The sequence below is a fragment of the Chanodichthys erythropterus genome, chromosome 23, assembly GCF_024489055.1.
Source record: "Chanodichthys erythropterus isolate Z2021 chromosome 23, ASM2448905v1, whole genome shotgun sequence".
Lineage (NCBI taxonomy): Eukaryota > Metazoa > Chordata > Actinopteri > Cypriniformes > Xenocyprididae > Chanodichthys > Chanodichthys erythropterus.
In genome coordinates this window covers 27,465,651-27,486,982 of record NC_090243.1, presented here as the reverse complement: position 1 = coordinate 27,486,982, position 21,332 = coordinate 27,465,651, and the positions used below count along the sequence as shown (strand labels likewise).

Sequence of the window (21,332 nt, the reverse complement as noted above, 5' to 3'; positions counted from 1 at the left end):
TGGCTCCTGACCCTCCGTGGCTGCCCGTGGCTCCTGACCCTCCGTGGCTGCCCATGGCTCCTGACCCTCCGTGGCTGCCCGTGGCTCCTGACCCTCCGTGGCTGCCCGTGGCTCCTGACCCTCCGTGGTTGCCCGTGGCTCCTGACCCTCCGTGGCTGCTCGTGGCTCCTGACCCTCCGTGGTTGCCCGAGCCACCTGACCCGCCGTGGCTGCCCGTGGCTCCTGACACTCCGTGGCTGCCTGAGTTCCTGGACCTGCATTGGGGACCCAGTTCCTATCTGCATGCAGGTCCCCAATGCACCCACCCACCCTCCCTAGCTGTTCCTTTTACGCCGCGAGGACGCGCCTTCCGGGAGGGGGGCGTTATGTTATGATCATCGTCTGTTCCTGCCAGTTCCCGGACTACATTACCCATAATCCTCTCTGCCAATCACCTGCACTCACTCCACCAATTACTATCACTAATCACCACACCCAGCTGCAGTACATTAACAGGACTATAAAGGACTTTCACTCACACCACCTCACCGCGAGGTCTTGTTTACTATTGTAGCATTTCTGAGCGTTTCCCTGTCTGTTCTGCCTGTTACCGTTTGGACTGTTACCCTGTTTATCCCTGTCTGCCGCCTGCCTCGACCTCTTGCTTGTATCCTGACTACGATTCTGCCTGTCCCTTGCTATTCCTGTTTATTCCTGTGTAACCCTGCCTGTACGACCACGCTCACATTTAATAAAGCTTGCAAATGGATCTTACCATGAGTCCGTATTCGTTACACAGGGTTACACAAGTAACCCGAGACGTTTTGTAACTCGACAACCCTACCAAGTGCGGTTTTCCTAAGCATTTGCTATGTCTGCACAAAGGAGATGTTGGGCATCTGCTCAAAGATCTCGCCTTTGGAGAAGACGAATGAATTGCATTGAGCCCACCCCAACACTTAAGCACAATATAATAACATATAATCTATGCATAAATACTCTACAAATGCAACCAATGTAAATACATCTCAATTTTCAGTCAAGCAATGAATTAATACATGAAGCATGAATAAGTAAAAGAATGAATAAAAGTAACCATGACAATAAATAAATACATATACAAGTCAACAACATATGAAACAAATCTTTATTCAAACTTAATGTTGGTGATACTCACATCCCACAGCCATCTCAACACAGCTGTGCCAGTTCTGCAGCTTTCTTTTTTATTGAAGCAGCTGACCACCATGAACACCTTTGCCTGCCATCGATCATATTCCTCATTGCTGCTCTTCTCAATGAGGACATCGTTGATCCAGAGGATGAGGAAGACGATGATGATGGACCCCTGAACCCCACAACCTTGAAGCAAGAGTGGGAGAAGATGTGTGGGACAATCTGGCTGCCACTGTGTCTGTTCCAAACATTCATGTGCCTGCTCTCCATCAGCATGACTACCTGTAAAACAATTAAACAGGCAAAAAAGTTTTACAATTCATGTCAGCTTTCCATTTCCTGCCATATTTCATTTAATATTTTTACATGCTAATTTTTGTTGTAACTTTATTACTTTTGTACTGTAGTGGGCTAAACCAATGAACTGGTAAGCCGAAGGTTGCTGGTTCGATCTCTGCAGCTGTCACCACCAGTATGTCCTTGAGCAAGACACTTTATTCCAGGCTGCTCAATGGGGATCGTCCCTGTAATAAGAGCTCTTTGGATAAAAGCATCTGCCAAATGCATAAATGTAAATGTGTCTTTTTGTAAGTGTCTTGGGCACAAACGCTCAAAGCAGCTTTCTTAAAGTTTACTTTTTCAAGGTACTACTATAATATAAATGCATACATACATTTCTTACAACTTCTGTTTGGGAAGCTTAAAGGGTTTTTTCACCCAAACATATATATAGTCAGTCATTATTAACTTACCTTCACACTGTTTAATCCATATGTTTGTTTGTTTGTTTTGTTTTGTTTGTTCTTTTCTGAACACAAAGGATATTTTTGGTCAAGTTTGTCCTGCTGGTTTCTTTTTCCCTTTTTTCCCCACAAATGCTGCCGTCACCTTGCCTTGCAGGCTCTGCTTCACAACAAAAGTTCTGTAGCAAATGCACAGATATCAAGAATCAGAAAAGTGCTGTAATAACTCTGTTTGAAATTGCAATAATTAAAATAAACTACAACTTAATATTTAAATAGATTTTTATTCATTTCTGTATACTCACTCAAAGCCTTTGATGGCAGCATTCCTTCATCAGTGTCTCTTCACCAGATAAACACACGTGTGTTCATCTGTCCCTGTAACATCCAGACAAGATTCAAGTTTCCTCAGTGATTTATGTGCTCAATGCTACATTTACATGTTGAGGTAGCGGCTGATGTGTTAACTCACATTGTATCCAACACAAATGTTCCTTAATTTATCAGCAGTACCAATGGACAATTAAAACAGATAACTTATGTCTAGTTACTTGTACATTTGTTTATTTACATTACTTACATAATGTAAATGTAGGCTGTACATGTATTGTAAACAGTGTTGACAACAGTGAATTCTACATAATAGCACACATAACTCACTCAAATGTCTATTTCATGTTGTGATGTGCTCATCATCTGCAATACTTATTGAAGATTTTCCTGAAGATATTTTAGGTTGGGGGTAGATACTTAATAAAAAGAAGCATTTGTTAAGTATATAAAACGCGTCAAAACTCCGGGAAACAACAAGCATATCGCCGAGAAAAAAATAGCTGAGAACACTGCATAGTCCATACACCAGGACATTTGACTGCACACGTGAAATACATTAGCCGCAGCGTTTAACAAGTAAAAAGTATAAAATGTTTTTTTCAGTACATCCGAGATTTCCATGTTGCACTTTTAAGTTACATGTCGCCTAGCCCTAGCCACAACCTACAGATCCCAGAATAAACGGTGATACATTATAATATTTGTTATTAAATATTATGATTGGCCATTGTGTTCAAAAAATCAATAGATATGTCTGTGATTGGCTACATTGCTCAACTCTGCAAAAGCATGTTGTAAATAGAAACATTTGACATTTTACAGAGCGCAAACACAAATACGCACTGCAGTGTTTGCCAAATCTGTTTCGCCAATGTCCTATTATTACAGTATCAACTAAGGGTGCCCTTGCTCTCATTTGAAGGTGATTAGCACCCACTAGCACCCCTGTGGAACCAGGCCTGACCTAGCCTCAAGAGACTCTGGCACATAACAATTAGATCTTATAAACAAAAATCTTTTTGACTCACCTAATGCAAAGGTTGGTGTTGTTTAGCGTTTACCAAGCACTGCACGTTGGGCTGAAGAAAAGAAGGTTGCAAACAGAGATCAAACAGACCTGAAGCTTATACTGGTAAAATACTGTGTAAAGCTAAAAAAAAAAAAAAAAAAAGTAAAGCTAAAATAAGCTAAATAATGTAATGCTTCATTTCAGCAACACAGAGCGGTTGTTCTCCGCTCCCAAACATGAAGACTAGTGTTAGGTAGTCACTACTGTATTTTCTTTGTTTAGCTTTATTCTTAGTCTTTCTGATTTTAGGCATTGCTGAAAATTTATCGGTAATGCTTTAGATTTAAATTACAACGAATTTACAGCGTAACTTTTGATGATTATAGTGTACCTATAAAGTAAGTACATGTAAGTATAGTGGAACAAAAAGTCTTGGGAATAAAGGGGTAACAATCAGGAAAATAACAAATTATTTATACTAAGTATTTTAGAACTAAGGGGTAATTATACTATTATGATAGACAACAATCTTACGCTTGGGAGCAATTTAGCGAGAAAGTGCACTGATTAAGTTGTTTCAAGGCAAGTAGAAAGAACTATTGCAATCTTTTTTAATACATGGGGAAATATACTTTTGTTTCATGTACTTACAGGGTAATTATGACATTGCGGGCTGTAAATTAAAGTGATGCTTGTTACATTTGTTTCATGTAGTTACAGGCTACGCTTTTTTAAAAAACGCAAACAATCTGATATTACTTGGAAACATTTATTTAAAAACCAATTATTTCAAAAAAGCTTTAAAGTTACGACACTTCTTATTTGTTTCTCTTGCTTGGCTTCCTCCTCCTCTTGTTCCTCTTCTTCTTTTTCTTTCTTTCCACTGATGAATCTTAAGAGGGAATCAGATGAACGCAAACAAAGGTTTTTAGAAAAATAAATCATCTGGGAATGCTTTACAATGCAAGCTCATGTTCCTAAAAGTCGAAGCATCAAACAGCACATACAGCAATTACTACAGTAATCCATACGACCCCAATGGATGAATCAATGTCTTCTGAAGTGAAACGATACGTATTTGTAAGAAAAAACAAATATTTTAAAATGTTTAACTTTTGGCCAACTGTCACCTGCGCATGCATGAGAGGGTTAAGAGGTCATGCTTGACGTAACTTGAAGCGTGACGTAAGCGTGCCGAGAAACTCACGCGAAAAGTCACGTGGATGTCGGATGCCGTCAGTTTTGTTTTTTTTTCTGTGTATTTTGCTCACAACAAAATACACAAAATAACAGATAATGATAATGAGAAACAAACAAAACAGAATAACAGAGACGGCAGTTCTCGTGCAAGTTTCACATGGATCTCCCGCGAGGACGTCATGAAAGCTTCACGTTGCTCATTTCAATGTGCTTCGTCGAACGCAAAGTCGACTCTCATGTAGGTGCTGGTGATAGTTGGTCAGAATTGAAAAGACGAATAGCCTAAATGAGAAAATTTCTGGGTGTACTGTATTTTCTTTTAATGGGATTCCTCCTAAAGATTCATCAGCTGAGAAACAAGAGGAGGAGGAAACCAAGTACATCTGCATCTTTATGCATTTCCACCAATTGATCTGCTCCCAGGAGTCCTTTTTCTGAAGGGAAAAAATTATCAGCATGCCAGCTACTCTCAGGGTATTTGTGACCGCCATATCAGCTTGCCATGCCCTGATTTGTGGGGCTCCAGTCGGGAAGCACCCTCTAATCACCCACCTCATCCATGGAGCGAGGCGGTTGAGGCCTCCCTTTAGAGCAAAGATCCCATCGTGGGACTTGTCCATAGTCCTGGAGTGGGTAGTCGAGACCCCTTTTTTGAACCACTAGAGTCAGTGCCTGACAAGTTTCTGACTCTAAAGATTTTTTTTTTTTTTTCATGGCCATTAATTTGCTAAAGATAATTGGGGATTTGCAGGCTCTGTCAATAGCACCATCCTGCTTAGACTCTGTCCTTTGACTGGTTAAAATGATTTAGCATCATAACAGATTTTGTATCATTACAGATTAAATAGTATTGATCAAATAATAAATCAAATAAAATGTGGTTATGTGAAGTATCCTGCTTATTAAATCAATAGTAAGTGACACACAGCATCATTTCATGACAATGATAAGTTTCTTATTGTAGTGCTTGGTGCGCCTTCATTACGGATTCGTAAAGGATTTAGGGATCTATGTTACAAGTACTGCTGGTGTTTCATGCAAACCTTAAAGATAGAATGAAATCAATAAAGTGTGTTCATTTAAGTTGCCTGATGAAACTATTTAAGTAAAGATAGACCAAACTCATAACAGTCAGAATTATTTGCAGGAAAAGATGGCGTAAAAGCAAATATGTCTGTATATTAAGTGGATTATTATCTGTGAGCACTGAGTGATTAAAACTGGCAGAATTAGAAAGATGTAAGAACACATCAGGGTCACCAAAATTATCGGGGTCAGACCTTGTTTGAGCTTATTTAGAAAAATAACTGAGACACAAATAAGCCAAAGTATATATTTATCTGACTCCATGAAATTGTTGATATAATTCTTTTTGTGACATTATTTTCTTTGAATCCAGAGGAAAATGTAAGCTTTATGTAAGCTTTTTAATCAAATATCATGTTGAGAATAGTAAATCAGAACTTTTATAGAAAGAAAGAAACTGAATTACATTTTTATTACAGTTAGTTAGAAGTCAAATGAAACAGTACTTCTAACAAAAAAGTCAAAAAGAGTCAACTTTGCTTTATTCTTCATATCTCTGCTGTGATGTCATAAAACCAGGATCATTATATGAAGTTTTAGACTTAAGCCTTAAAAACGCTTTTCTGGCTATATACTTCTGATGCAGTACATTGTCCACCAAGGTAACAGGTGTTTGTGACAGTCGAAAATTTACATATTAGGTCTTTTTGCACCCCATAGGCAACATAGTTGCATCAAGTTACTGGATGATCCTTAATTAATGTTTAAAAGAAGAAAAAAAGGGTTGAAAAGAGTAAAGTACTAGGCAAAGGCAATTATGCTGCTGATCTGATATTTATTGTTCTAAACTATTCTTTTATTCATGTAAAAGACCTGTAAAAGTCTTTACCTTCAGACAGAATCAGATACACAAACTATCAAAATATGAACAGTTTCTAAAACACAAAACCCTTTCATATATGTGCAACTTTTAGAGACGTACAATGTCTGTTAGAAAGTAATGCAGATTTTTACCACATTTGAATTATATTTTTCATTAACATGAACAGAGAGGATTCGTGAACAGAAAATTAGACATTCATTTATTACGTTTATATGTTCTTCAGAAGCTGGACATCAGATACATGCGGTCAGTTTCTCTTGTTTTTTTGGTGTTGTACACCCACATTCCAACCAGCACCACAATGGAGACAATAAAGAGTCCTGTGAAGACTGCGGTGCCTGCACTGACATGAAGAGAACCACCATTTTCTGATGCTAAAGAAAGAAAGATGTGGTTATATGAATGATCATGACAGAATCATTTAAACTCGTTATTATTTAAGACTTTACTAATATACCTGCTGCAGAATGCTGAGTTTGTCTCGCCACACGGAAGGGACCCTGCGTGATGTAATGTCTAGCGGTTTCTTTGCTCACATCTCGTTTGCGTTTGCGTGCGAGATCTCTGAGGCAGCCTTGAGCGCATCTGGAATTTGAACTTCCTTCCGCACACAGAATTACAGAGCAAGTAATGTACACCTGTCAACAGAATTGAGTGCAGTGTAGTTAGATGTTCCTGCTCAGCAGAATTTACAACATAACCATGTGATTCTGTAATACCTCATTGTAGCCGCCTGTGAACTTGAAAGCTTGGATCCCAAAGTCATACGCTCTTGCATCACTATGATAAATCTCAACTGTCTCATCCAAAATACACCTGTAAGAACACGATCACATGACCTCTGAAGAATTATACAAAGCAGGTTTCAGTTACCTAATCTTAGTAATTGAAATAATATATAACTAATTATATAAATATTATTAAAGTTCACAACATAAAATGTAAATCATATGTGCCTATTTTTATTGTAAATTTTATTTTTATGTTATATACGATTCCAAGTTAAAAAAAGAAATAGTCTTACACTGTAAGTGACATGAACAAAACACAAAATCGTTAATCACAACCAGTACAAATTTCTTAATCATGACAGGCTTGCATACAAAAAATGTATTCCAAATTATTTTGTGGAAATGCAAAACAGTATATTAATTCTGAATATTCAATAAAGTGATACACAAAGAGATTACATGATTTTTTTTTTTAACATGAATGTATATTGTGTAACCTATGGAGAAATCTCTACTGAAATTCTCAAACAATAGATCTTCAGCTTTCTGTAGATTAAGTGATCTGAGAAACTTGACTATCACGGAAATCCTACTATCATGTGACAGATCATTTGTTCTTAAACACAAATGTAGTTGAAAGGAGGAGTGAACAAGTATCTTTAGCTGTGTAAAAGTTTCCAGGTGCAGATTCAAAGAGTTCTGTAAAATATTTGTTGATTTCTTTGCCTGCTGTTGCTTACCATTTGATTTGTTTGCATAGTTTATGATAAATTTGAATTATGTAATTAAAGTAACTACACATTTTTATACAGTGTATGTAAAATTTACAGTAACATACTTATACTTTACTGGAAACCTAAGGCACCTTTTTCTTTTTTTCACAAAATAAGAATGATGTGGAACAGATATAGAAGAGAGGTTTTACTACACTTTACTGCAAGTATTTATTTTTTTATTTTTTTGCAGTCTCACCCTTCTTTGATGATGTCATAAAAGAGGGCACTGTATGGGTTGTCATCTGGAGTGGCCCTGCAAGACTCCACAAAGAGCTGGACTTCAGGGAGAGCAGAATGGGCTGCAATGCCCATGTAGAGCATATCCAACAAATTTATTTCCAGTGGATACAGACTGGGATCCACTGAACTGCTGAAGTTGTTGTCAGTAAAAATGTTAAATGAGTAACTAAAAGTGCCAAAGCTGGATTCAGTGAAGATGTAGTCTGACTTCTTGTTGATGTAGTGGTTTGAAACACTGGCTACTTTGGGGTACTGGCAGGAGAAGCCGATTTTAACTTGACTGCGTCTGGTGATTACTTCATTAGGGTTCTCAAAAGAATTGATCTCGTTTTTGAAAACCATGAAGTCTCCTGAATCCTGATTGGTATGGAAAAAGTAGGTGTGTGAAAAGATCAGGCAGAAATAGAAAACAGACATAAATATTATACGGCTGACAGTTAAAATGACTTCAAAGATTATATAAATGTTAGGACAAACATTCTTTAAAAAAATAATGTTTATGGAACATTATTAATACCATTATTAATATTTTAATAATATATATATTTTATATTTATTAATGTTTGATTAATGTTTTTTGTAATGTTAGCAGAAAACATTGTGACAATCAGTGTTGGGAAAAGTTACTTTTAAAAGTAATGTATTACATTATTGCATTACTCCCTAAAAAAGTAACTAATTGCATTACTTAGTTACTTGGAAAGTAATGTTACGTTACTTTTGCTTTACTTTTTTCGCTTTGGCTGTGCTGGTTTGTTTTTCAATAACAACACAAAAACATCTATTTTTTTTTTTTTTTTTTTTGCCAAATATAAAGGCCCTTTCACACTAGAAGTGAAATGAATAAGTCTCAGGCTGAAGGAAATTCACCCCAGTACAGTTAATAAAGTGAGATTAAATACATAAAGTATATGTGATGTTTATCATATTTTATTATTGCAGGCTTGCTCAATATTCTGAGTTTGCATTTCACTGCTTTTATTCATTTTGAGTAATACTGAAAACACCTTACTACAGACTTCTCTCAACATGGAGACAGGAGAGGCGTCAGTCAATAAATGGAAAAAAAGTCATTTAAATTTGCAGCAAAAGGTCTAAAAAATACATTACTTGAAAAAAGTAATCTGATTACGTAACAGTGTTACTTGTAATGCGTTACCCCAACACTGGTGACAATAATGTTCATGGAACATGCATATGATTTTTTTTTTCTTTTTTTTGATGAATGTTCTTACAATGTGAATAAAAAATGTTCTTAGAACATAATTCTTGGAATATTATACATAACTGAGTAACTAAATCTTGGGAGAAAACCTTTTTTGACCACTATTTTCAGAAAGTTCTTTAATCGTTAGTAGGAAAACGGAAATTTCTCAGAACTTGTTCATTAACATTCCTCAGCAATAATAATAGAATGTTCTCATAATGTTTTAAAAATGATAGAATGGAATGTTGCTCTAACATTCACATAACCAAGAAGAGATGTGCTTAATGCATTAAAAAACGTCTTGGGTTACGAGTGTAAACCTTGTTCCCTGAGTAAGGGAACGAGACGCTACGTCAGTGACGTGATGGGAATCCTCTGCATTTTTGTGTTCGTGAAGCACTATTGTATCTAACCAATGAGAGAACGCGACGTCAGAGGCGGGTGACGTCACGAACAGGAACCCATAAAGCATGCCCGGAAACAAAGAACGCTAGCTTCTGTGGTATGTCTGAAGTAAGCGCTCCAGGCATGCTGGAGGTACGGCAACGTGACGTAGTGTCTCGTTCCCTTACTCAGGGAACAAGGGTTACACTCGTAACCCAAGACATTCCCTTTCATGGGAACTATCGACGCTACGTCAGTGACGTGATGGGAACGCTGTCCCAACTACGCCGTGCCTCCGAGTGCCTGGCTACTATCTTGTAAAACCAAAGCACCCGGAGTTCTACTCACATTAAGATTATAAAATCTGATGAAGGTGTGCTGGGATGACCATCCAGCAGCACCACAAATATCAGCCAAGGAAACCCCTGACATATGAGCTCTTGAAGCAGCCATACCTCTTGTTGAATGTGCCCTAACATCCAAAGGGCACGGGTGCCCTAGGGCTTTATAAGTCAATGCGATGGCCTCAACCACCCATTTACTCATCCTCTGCTTGGACGCTGGGCCCCCTCGACTCGGGGACCCGTAACATACAAATAATTGGTCTGATTTTCTCCACAGGGCAGCTCTGTGAACATATGCGTCCAACGCCCTCACAGGGCACAGCAGATTAAGTCTTTCCTGATCCGGTTTAATAAATGGAGGAGGGTAAAAAGCCTCCAAAACGATAGGACCTGGGACCCTAGTGGGGACCTTAGGAATGTAGCCAGGCCATGTATGTAGAAAGGCCTTAACCATGCCTGGTGCAAACTCTAAACATGATGGTAAAACCGAAAGAGCTTGAAGGTCCCCTATCCTTTTCAAAGATGAAATGGCCAGTAAAAACATAGTCTTCAGTGTAAGCATTTTATCTGACACATCTTCCAAAGGTTCAAAGGGCGCCTCAGCCAACCCCTGTAACACAATGGCTAAATCCCAGGTCGGAGATTTTGGGCGTACTGAAGGCCTCAGCCTGAAATAGCAGAAACATACACTTTTAGCGTGGAATGAGTTAACCCTTCTGAAAGTTTTTCTTGAAGGAATTGAAGCACACAGCTAATAGATGAGTGGACTGGGTGCAACCTATGATGACTACACCATGTAAATAACACCTTCCACTTATACATATAAAGCTTCCTTGTAGGTGGAGCCCTGGACTGAAGGATGGTCTCCACAACCTCAGTTGGGAGACCAGATTCTATGAGCCTTGCCCCCTCAGAGGCCAGACCCACAGTTTCCACATTCCTGGACGGGGATGTAAGATCATGCCGCCCGCTTGGGACAGGAGATCCTGTCTGACTGGAAGCTCCAGAGGAGAGCCGTGAAGAAGCGATACTAGGTCCGCAAACCATATTCTCTTTGCCCAGAAAGGAGCCACCAATATTAAGTCCACCCCTTCCTGACGGACTTTGTCCAGAACTCCCGAGAGCAGAGAGACTGGGGGAAAAGCATACAGGAGCCGCCTCGGCCACGTCTTTATCATGGCATCCAACCCCAGAGGAGCTGGATGCCTCAGAGAGTACCACAGAGGGCATTGAGTTGACTCCTCTGTGGCAAAGAGATCGACTTCCGCTCGACCAAATTTTTTCCATATAAGCACCACTACTTCGGAGTGAAGCTTCCATTCCCCTGGACTCGCGCTCTGCCTCGACAGAGTGTCCGCCCCCATTTTCAAATACCCCGGAATATACGCCGCCCTCAGCGAGAATAATTTCCCTTGGGTCCACAGGAGGATGCGACTGACTAATTTGCATAGTGGACGAGACCGCAATCCCCCTTGGTGATTTATGTAGGAGACCACCGTAGTGTTGTCTGTCTGGATCAACACATGGTGGCCCCTCAGGTCGGGGAGGAAGTGCTTCAGAGCCTGAAACACTGCCAGCATCTCCAGCCGATTTATGTGCCAGGAGACCTGGTGTACCTCCCAAAGACCTTGAGCTGAGCGACCACTCATGATCGCTCCCCAGCCCGTGAGGGACGCATCTGTCGTAAGCATTACGCGACGACATGAAGTTCCCAACAGGGGTCCCTGGGACAGGAACCAAGGCTTTTTCCACATGACCAGAGCACGAAGGCATCGCCACGTGACTTTGATCATGCGAAAAGGATTTCCCCTCGGGGAAAACCCCTTGGTCCTGAGCCACCACTGTAAGGGCCTCATGTGCAGCAGGCCAAAAGTGATAATGTTGGACACAGCTGCCATCAGACCCAACAGTCTCTGAAACCGTTTTACAGTGAGTGACCGGCCTAACTTCACCCCATTCACAGCCCCGAGAATGGACGTCACACAAGCGGGAGACAATTGCGCCCGCATCGTGATCGAATCCCAGATTACCCCGAGATAGTTGGCAACCTGACTCGGAGCCAGCACACTTTTCTTGGCATTGAGCCTCAGCCCAAGCCTCTTCATGTGCGACAGCACAACATCTCGATGTTGAGCTGCCAGACGTTCTGTTTGAGCTAAAATCAACCAATCGTCGATATAGTTCAGCACACGGATGCCCTGGAGTCTCAGAGGAGCCAAGGCTGCATCCACGCACTTTGTGAACGTGCAGGGTGATAATGATAGGCCGAAGGGAAGAACATTGTATTGGTATGCTTCGCCCCTGAAAGCAAACCTGAGGAACTTCCTGTGAGAAGGATGGATGGATGTGTGAAAATATGCGTTCTATAGCCCCTTTTTGCAAAAGTATCGTAACCTCTTGTTCCATTACCAGAGACTGCTCTGGAGCTACCACTGTGTGAGTCACTCCACTGAACCTGGGCAGACGAGAACCAAACTGAATTCTGTAGCCCTGTTCTACCATGAGCAGCACCCATTTCGAAATATTCGGAAGACGTTTCCATTCCCCCAAAAATTCTACTAAGGGAACCAGCCTCTCGAGACTGGTCTCTGGTGTTTTTTGAACACTTGGCTCGTTTATCTGGCGCGGCGCACCGGCAGATAAGCGAATCACGTGCTGGCCGATCCTACTCGAAGGATCGACAGGGACTGCTGCGCCCTGTCGCACACTGGGTGGCAGGGTTGGCAGAACAGCCCCCTGAGGGCACCGATGGGGAACGATAGATATCAATCGTCGAACCCCTTTGGAGGGGACTGCCCTCAGAAACCCTGACCCATGAACGTCAGGATTTCTTTTGGGAAGCCTTCCGGGAAATAATGACGGTCCTCAGATCCGCCCTACCCCCAGAAGGCTTCTGCTGTACAGTGCGCACCGGTCCCCAAGCTTTCCGCGGGGGAGCACGGGCGGCCACACTAGCCTTTTGCTGGGACCTGTGTCCCGAGGAGCCGGCTATCGGCTGAGGCTGCTCCCGCCCAGCAGCCTCAGGGGGATGAGATTTTCGGGGAAGGAATCTTTGGAACGCCGATTTCTGTTTTTTCGCCTCCTCTAACCTGTCGACGACAGTAGCAACTGCGTCACCGAACAGGCCCTCGGAGGAAAGCGGCGCATCCATAAGGATAGGTTTATCCCTATCCTTAATATCAGCAAGATTGAGCCACAGATGTCTCTCCGTGGCCACCAGGGCTGCCATAGAGCGGCCTACTGACTTGGCCGTCTCCTTGGTGGCACGGAGAGCTAAATCTGCGGCTTTCCTCAACTCCTGAATTGTTTCAAAAGTCGCTTCCCCAGTCTCCTCAATCTCCCCCAGCAGATCAGCTTGGTATGCCTGCAGTATGGACATTGTGTGCAGACATGCCGCAGCCTGACCCGCTGCCGAATAAGCCTTGCCCACCAGACTTGATGTTTGTTTTAGTGGTTTGGTGGGCAACGTCGGGGATTTCAGGGACGATGCAGACTCGGGTGAGAGATAGCTCGCAAGAGTCTCCTCAACCCGAGGCATCGCCCCATAACTGTGTTGCTTCCGCCCCGTGATATTGCTGTACATTGTCGTTTGTGGGCTGAAGACACAGTACTGCACGGGTCTATTCCACGACCTCGACACCTCGGTGTGGAGGTCGGGAAAGAACGTCAGTCCCCGACGCTGGGGTAGTGACCTAGCTGGGAGGAAGCGTTCATCTAACTTGCTTTTTATTTTTGGAACGCTTTCCTCCACGGGCCAGCTTATTTTCAGTTTTTCTACTGCCCGGGTCACTACCTCCATAAGCTCCTCATGGGCTGGAGATGAGGGTGACGGTCCCTCATCTCCACCCTCGACACCTTCAACATCAACCTCCTCGGAGGAAGATATATTCAGTGTCGGTGCCTCCCTTTGGGGGGAAAAAACCGCAGTGCGTGCTTCCACCACCAACGGAGAGACACTAGATCTAGCAGGTAAGGGGAGCGATAAGGCAGAGCCCGTCTCTCCCCCCTCTACTAAATCCATTTGTGAACCCCACGAATGCAGCCTTCGCTGTGCCTCGGCAGCAGCGGGACCAGACCCGCGGGGAACACTCGCCGCCGCGCCCTCCTCAAAGAGCGCTCGGCGTGAGCGCAGCGCCCTGAGAGTGAGCCTCTCACAGTGCACACAGACAGCCCCCTCGAGAGCTGCCTGTGCGTGCTCAACTCCCAGGCACTTCACACACATCTCGTGTGTATCTCCCTCCACGATGAATCACGGGCAAGGAGGTGCACACTTAGTGAAACGCTGTCTTTTTTCCGTCATTATATATATATATATATATATATATATAAATATATATATATATATATATATAGATATATATATATATAGGTATGTGTCTTATTTTACTTGAATTAGAAACTCTTGTCCTCAGACGAAAAGATCACTTTTTGGCGAGATGGTAGACAAACAACAGTAAATAAGACAGACAAGATACAAATAGCGCTTACTGAAGACAACAGAAGCTAGCGTTCTTGGTTTCCGGGCATGCTTTATGGGTTCCGGTTCGTGACGTCACCCGCCTCTGACGTCGCGTTCTCTCATTGGTTAGATACAATAGTGCTTCACGAACACAAAAATGCAGAGGATTCCCATCACGTCACTGACGTAGCATCGATAGTTCCCACGAAAGGGAACTGGCCTTCTTGAATATATTTGTGTCATCGGTGTAGCATAGCAAATATTCTATTTGAATTGGAGAACATAGACCGCAGTATTTCTACCTCCATCGTGGTACCACAGGTGTTGAGGGACACCGTGCCCAGGATATGTGTGTCATTGGAAGTAAGAGAACAGGTGGGGTCTCTTAGTTGGAGCCAGTTTTGATCAATTCCCTTCATGGATGCTTTGCTTACTACAACACTGATACTGTTATCCTCACAGAAGACCTCTGCTTCACCTTGAGGGATAGGATACATTTATTAATTGATCTAAATAAAAAATTACAACAAATATTGCAAGATATTATCAATGCTTTTAGAAGAAGAAAAATTTGAAAAGAATTTGTTAAATCCAAATCATTGTATCGGGATTGGGGATTAATCTGCTTAGAAAACTGATAACTACATTATTTCAATAATGCAAACTCTTGGAATAGCGTTAGAATTTTAATGAATATGGCAGTGATAATGTATTTGGTCTTGTGGACTAAATCTGCTATGCTGCTGCAGAGAAAATTTGGACTTTCTACTGCCAACAGATACACAGACAAGCTGCTGAGCATATAAGATATTCTGCTGCTGCATGAATAAACATACATGAATCTCACAGCAGATCTAGGCAGGTGGAGCTGGGGGAGGTGGAGGCCTTCAGAGGAACTCTGGGTTGCCAGGTTTGCATAACTAAACCAGCCCAATTGGTATTCAAAACTCACCCAAAGCTATCCTAATCACGTTGTGGGGGGTTCCCTGGTAAAAATCACATTCTGGGGGAGATGATTGCATTTGGGGGGAAAAGTTGCTTCAACTCCCGGACAAAAAAAAGACAACCTGTGTCAACAGTGTAAAAATAGCCCAATTCCACAGGAAAACCATGGATTTGGCAACACTGGATAGCATGCTGCAGGACTAACCTACAGCGAAGACTCATCCAGACTATTTAAATGTTGAGCAAGCAATCTCATTGGTTGCTGAAACAGCAGAGGCCAATCAGCTTGTCCCATGCAGTAAATTATGTGATTGGTAGCAGACTGCATGTAAAGGACCAATCAGCCTGTACACTCTAGAGTTTAATGACTGAACTAGATATTTCACAATACAAAAAAACAATGACAGAAACTGTGAAAATGAACAACTGTTTACAGAAAATTTAATACATTAAGAAATTTAAGAAATATTTTTTTTTTACCTGAGAGAACCCTCGACTTTGCCACAATGATCACAATGCACCTCATCTCTGACTGACTAATTATAGAGAGAAAGACAAATGACAGGTCATGGAAAAATTCATATAAATTCTGAATTACCAGTGAGCATCAGAACAGACCTCTTTTACCTCTGAAGTGTCTCTGCAGCGAAACACACAGGTACATGATGATACAGGTCTGATTCCTGTGGTGTCCATGTCAGCGTGGCCTCTGTAACCCCTTGACTTGCATTTCTCAAGCTCTTTGACATATTCCACGGACCACTGACCTGGAAGTCCAAGATACTAAACAAGAGTGATTGAAAGATTAGATAACCGGTAGATTAGTAACCTGTACATGCAAAACATGTTGGTTGAAACTTTATCTTTCAACAACACATATATCAAATTACTGACGGTGCTTCTGAAGTTAGGGAGGGTGCTCTAGTAAAGCGTGAAAGTGAAAGTGACATTACATGTAGCCAAGTATGGTGTCTGGAATTTGTGCTCTGCATTTATCCCATCCAAACACACACACACACCGTGAACACACACCCAGAGCAGTGGACAACCATTTTAGTTTGGAGTTTGGTGCCTTGCTTAAGGGTCTCACCTCAGTTGTGGTATTGAGAATGGAAGAGAGCACTGTACATTCAATTCCCCATCAACAATTCCTGCCGGTACTGAGACTTGAACCAGTCAGCATTGTACATTGCTTAATGCACAGCTACACTCTAAAAAATGCTGGGTTGTTTCAACCCAAGTTTGGGTCAAAAATGGACAAACCCAACCATTGGGTTAAATTTTTAAATGCATTTTTTAACCCAACGGTTGGGTTTGTCCATATTTGACCCAAAATTGGGTTGAAACAACCCAGCATTTTTTAGAGTGTATGTATTTTTGACATCCATTACTATGGTTATTGATAATTGCAATTTCAAGAGTGAATCTTGCATTTAAATCTGCCATTGGTCCTCTTAGCAGCATGAAAACAATACCTTTATTCAAATTCAGAATGGTCATATATAAAAAGCATGCAAACAGCGTTCCCTTTGTAATCACTAGAAAACTTTCACTCGCTTCAGTTCTGCTGCACTCTTGCAAAAACTTCTGTTATAATCAATGAAGCTGTCTAAACTGTACAGTAAATATTTTACTTACACTCTAAAAAATGCTGGGTTAAAAACAACCTAGGATGGGTTAAATATGGACAAACCCAGTGATTGGGTTGTTTTAACCCAGTGGTTGGGTTAAATGTTTGACCCAACCTGCTGGGTAGTTTTATTTAACTCAACTATTGTTTAAAAATGACTATATGGCTGGCTTAAAATGAGCACAAAATATGTTGAAAATTAAAAATTAGACACATAATTATTAGAGGCAACAATAATATCAAAAGGTGAACATTCATTAAAAAGCAATTTAATACATATTTATTATTTAATTATTATTAATTAAACATTAATAAATGTTAATTTCCAACCTATTTTGGGTTCATTTTAAGTGATCAATAAAGTAATTTTTAAACATTAGTTGAGTTAAATAAATCTACCCAGCAGGTTGGGTTTAAGATTCAACCCAACAGCTGGGTTTGTCCATTTTAACCCAACTTGGGTTGTTTTTAACCTAGCATTTTTTAGAGTGTATATCATGTCTACACTTTGTTATAATGTTATAAGTTGAAAGTGTGCAAAACTCTACACTGAAAAAAGTAAAGTCAATTTTATTTATATAACACATTTAAACACAGCAAAGCTGACCAAAGTGCTGAACAGAGTATAGAAAAATAATAATAATAAATTTTAAAAAAATAAATCAGAATAAAACAACAAAGAAGACAATAAAACAGTACTAAGATTAGATTAAAATGCCTAAGATACGTTTTCAGCCTCTTCTTAAAAATGATAGTAGAAGGTGCAAGGCGAATATCCAGTGGCAATTGATTCCATAAGCGAGGGGCAGCAACTGAAAAAGCTGTTGCCCTTGGTTTTTAAATGTGATCGAGGGACATATAAGAGATACTGATCAGCAGACCTTAAAGATCTACTAGATGAATGTGGAATAAAAAGATCTTTTAAATAAGAGGGGGCTTGATCATTAAGAGCTTTAAAAACAAACAACAGAATTTTGAAATGAATCCTTAAATGGACTGGGAGCCAATGGAGTGATGCTAAGATAGGGGTGACATGGTCAAATTCCTTTGCTCTGGTTAACATCCTTGCAGCTGCATTTTGAACCATCTGGAGGCGAGCAATGGATGACTGAGGAAGGCCCAAATACAATGAGTTGCAATAATCTAAACGTGATGTGATAAAAGCATGAATGACCTTCTCCAAATCTTGAAAAGACAAGAATGATTTAAGTTTAGAAATAATCCGTAATTGATAAAAACTATTCTTAACAACTGAATTGATTTGCTTGGTTAAGCATAATTCAGAGTCTAAGATGACACCAAGGTTCCTATCCTGAGAAGAAATTGAGGGGAAATGATTGCCAAGTTCATTAATGAGTCCGTTTCTCAATCTCGGGGGACCAAAAACAATTATTTCAGTTTTGTCTTCATTAATTTTGAGAAACTTATTTTTTGACCATTTCTTGACATCATCAAGATAGTCCAACAATGGTTGAATGGAATCAGCAGCTTTCAATGGAATATACAGCTGGGTATCATCAGCGTATAAATGAAACGAAACATTGTGCCCTTTAATAATATTCCCTAATGGACACATATATAAGTTAAAGAGGAGCGGGCCCAAGATGGAACCCTGAGGTACACCTCTAATAATAGGAGCTGAAGAAGAGGAAAATTTGCCCAGTGATACAGAAAAGGACCTATCTCTAAGATATGAAGTGAACCACTGTATGGCGGTACCCTTGATAGCAATCAAATACTCTAAACGCCAAAGAAGTACATCATGATCTACAGTATCATGCTGTAAGATCTATCATCAAAACAGCATTTTTACCAGCATCAACTGCAAGTAAAATATAATTAGATACCTTTAACAAAGCAGACTCTGTGCTATGATAAGCAGTGAAGCCAGATTGGAAAGGTTCCAAAAACCTCTGATTGGTCACTACATTTAAGAGATCAACAGACATGTCTTTGATTGGCTACATTGCTCAGAGCTGTAAAAACATATTGTAAATAGAAACTTCCCAGAGAGCAAACACAAATAGGCACTGTGTTTGCCAAATCAGTTTCACCAGTATTAGATTATTACTGTAGCAACTGAGGCTGAGAGTGCTCTTGCTTTTGTTTGAGGGTGTTTAGCATCCTCTAGCACCCCTGTAGAACTCGACCTGCATCTGATAGATCTACTGAATGTCTCAAAACTGCATGTTCATAGATTGAACTTTGGATATGTTCAGGAAAATTGCTGCAGGAATACTTTTAGTTTAGACAATGCATATTTCAGACCTGTTTTGCGAGCTCTGGGCACGGAGATCGATAATGTGAACATGTCCCACAGCTGCATGATGTACATCTCCATGTAAGGGAGTTGGTGTCAGTAAACTTGGCCTGTTCACTCCTGGTACACAGCTATGGACTGGTGTTAGGACTACAAAACAGTGGAAACAGGGTAGAATGATTTAAATGTTGAGCTGGAGCTACACAATACATGAGAACTACTGCTAAAGCCTTAGTCATACAGGACTAGTCTTTGACAGCATATAGCACTTGTTCTTTTAGTTTGTATTTCATCACATATGTTTCTAATAGAGTGCAGCAGTGAAGTTTTTCATCTATATTGGTTCCGGAAGTATTTCTGCCCCCATTCAATTCTTCCATAGAGATTTTATTTTATTTTTTTATTTTTAATCTTTATCCAAAGCAATATAAGTCATAAACATGAACATTACAAACTTCGATTTGGAATAATATTTTGAGATCATAGGGAGACCAACTCAATTACATCTATTGCAGTGCTTCAAGAGAGTGGGCGGGGCTAAAGAGTTCTTTTGGCATGTATTTCTTGTCGTGGCACTCTGATTGGTGGGATTTTCTGTACAGCACCATGGGTAATGTAGTTTTTCACCATGAATTATGTTGTTAAACACAATTATTTTTAAAAAGTATGTTGAAATAAAGTGGTCTGATGTCTTCAACAGAAGCAAATACCATTGATTAACAACCTCATAGTTCACAGCAGGGCTGTGTTTAAAGGTTTATAATTTATTGTTAAAAATGAATTTCCTTATGGAGTTTTTTTTTTTTTTTTTTGAGTTTTTACTTCTGGAACACAATTGTTGCATTCTAATATGAAATGCTGTCAATGGAGAAACATAATTTTATATCACTTCATGTCATTCAAAATCCATATGATTTTTAAACACAAAAGATATTTTCAAGGATGTTTCAGCTGTCCATACAGTGAAATTCAAAACAATACTTTAACAATACCTTTGACTATCATTCCGTAGACAAAAAAGCTTTTGTGATTTACAGAAGATTTTTTTTTTAAATGGCTTTTGAACAACATAAAGGGAGTAAACAGACCTTTCTTTTTTTTAAGTCAGTGTTTCTCAAACAAAGAGCCACTAGAGGGCCTAAGCAAGCTTCCAAGGGGTCCTCAAGATGATTTAATGATTTAAAGTAAGTCAGCATAAGCATTAAAATCAGCTAAAAAAGAAACATGGTTCCATGATCTTGGAAAACCTGGATATATGAGGAAGTCTAATTTTAAAAGTCTAATTTCTAGACCTGGAAAAGTCATGGAGATTATTTATAAAGAATGTACTTTTTGTCTAACAATTCCAAGCTCCAAAATATGTTATTTATCAGGTGGAGATTGTTTTATTTATTTTTTTTATCCAATCATGTATATGTGGTTAAAAAGAGCCTTAAAAAACATCCAGGTCTTAAAACATCCAGAATCCTGTTACTTAATTTACAGAAACTAGCAGTGTGCCAGGCCTCTGAATTTTGTTGTGGACAATGGGGGACGGAATTAAAAAAGGTTGAGAACAACTGATCCACATGATTCTCACTCACTTTCAACTCCAAACTGCAGAGGCACTTGACTGAGTGGAGCTGAGTCAATGTTGGTGGTCTGATTATAAGGATTTCTGACAGAGGAGATCCCATTCTCATTCGTCAAAGTGATATTTGATACAGGATAATCCTCCATTGTGAACTCAAAAACATGCAGTCCCTGGTCCAATGCACCATTACTGCTCAGAGTACATGAGACCTAGACAAAAAAAAAAAAAAAATGGTAAAAATGTCAAAGGTGAAGAACATTTCAAAATAAACTAAAAAGACATTGGATAGATGATTTGTAGCAGGTCTGTCATGGTGAATCGCACAAATATTGAACAGTATCAGTATTAATGATGCAGATTAAGAGATTATCCACAAACAACATGTTCTAAATTCCTGTTACCATAACTGATAGACATACAGGGCCCTATAATAC

General features: G+C 40.1%; 1 protein-coding gene across 1 annotated transcript; it reads right to left on the bottom strand.

Moving 5' to 3' along the window:
- Positions 1–1,126: 1,126 nt before the first annotated feature.
- LOC137013764 (ZP domain-containing protein-like) lies at positions 1,127–21,044 on the bottom strand. The gene is made up of 11 exons (XM_067377695.1): positions 20,909–21,044; positions 19,334–19,475; positions 16,063–16,218; positions 15,916–15,971; positions 14,793–14,968; positions 8,053–8,453; positions 7,069–7,165; positions 6,807–6,987; positions 6,633–6,723; positions 4,056–4,132; positions 1,127–1,437 (listed from the first exon to the last, which is right to left on the bottom strand). The coding sequence occupies exons 1-11, from the start codon at positions 21,042–21,044 to the stop codon at positions 1,127–1,129; spliced, it is 1,824 nt and encodes a 607-aa protein (XP_067233796.1).
- Positions 21,045–21,332: the final 288 nt, after the last annotated feature.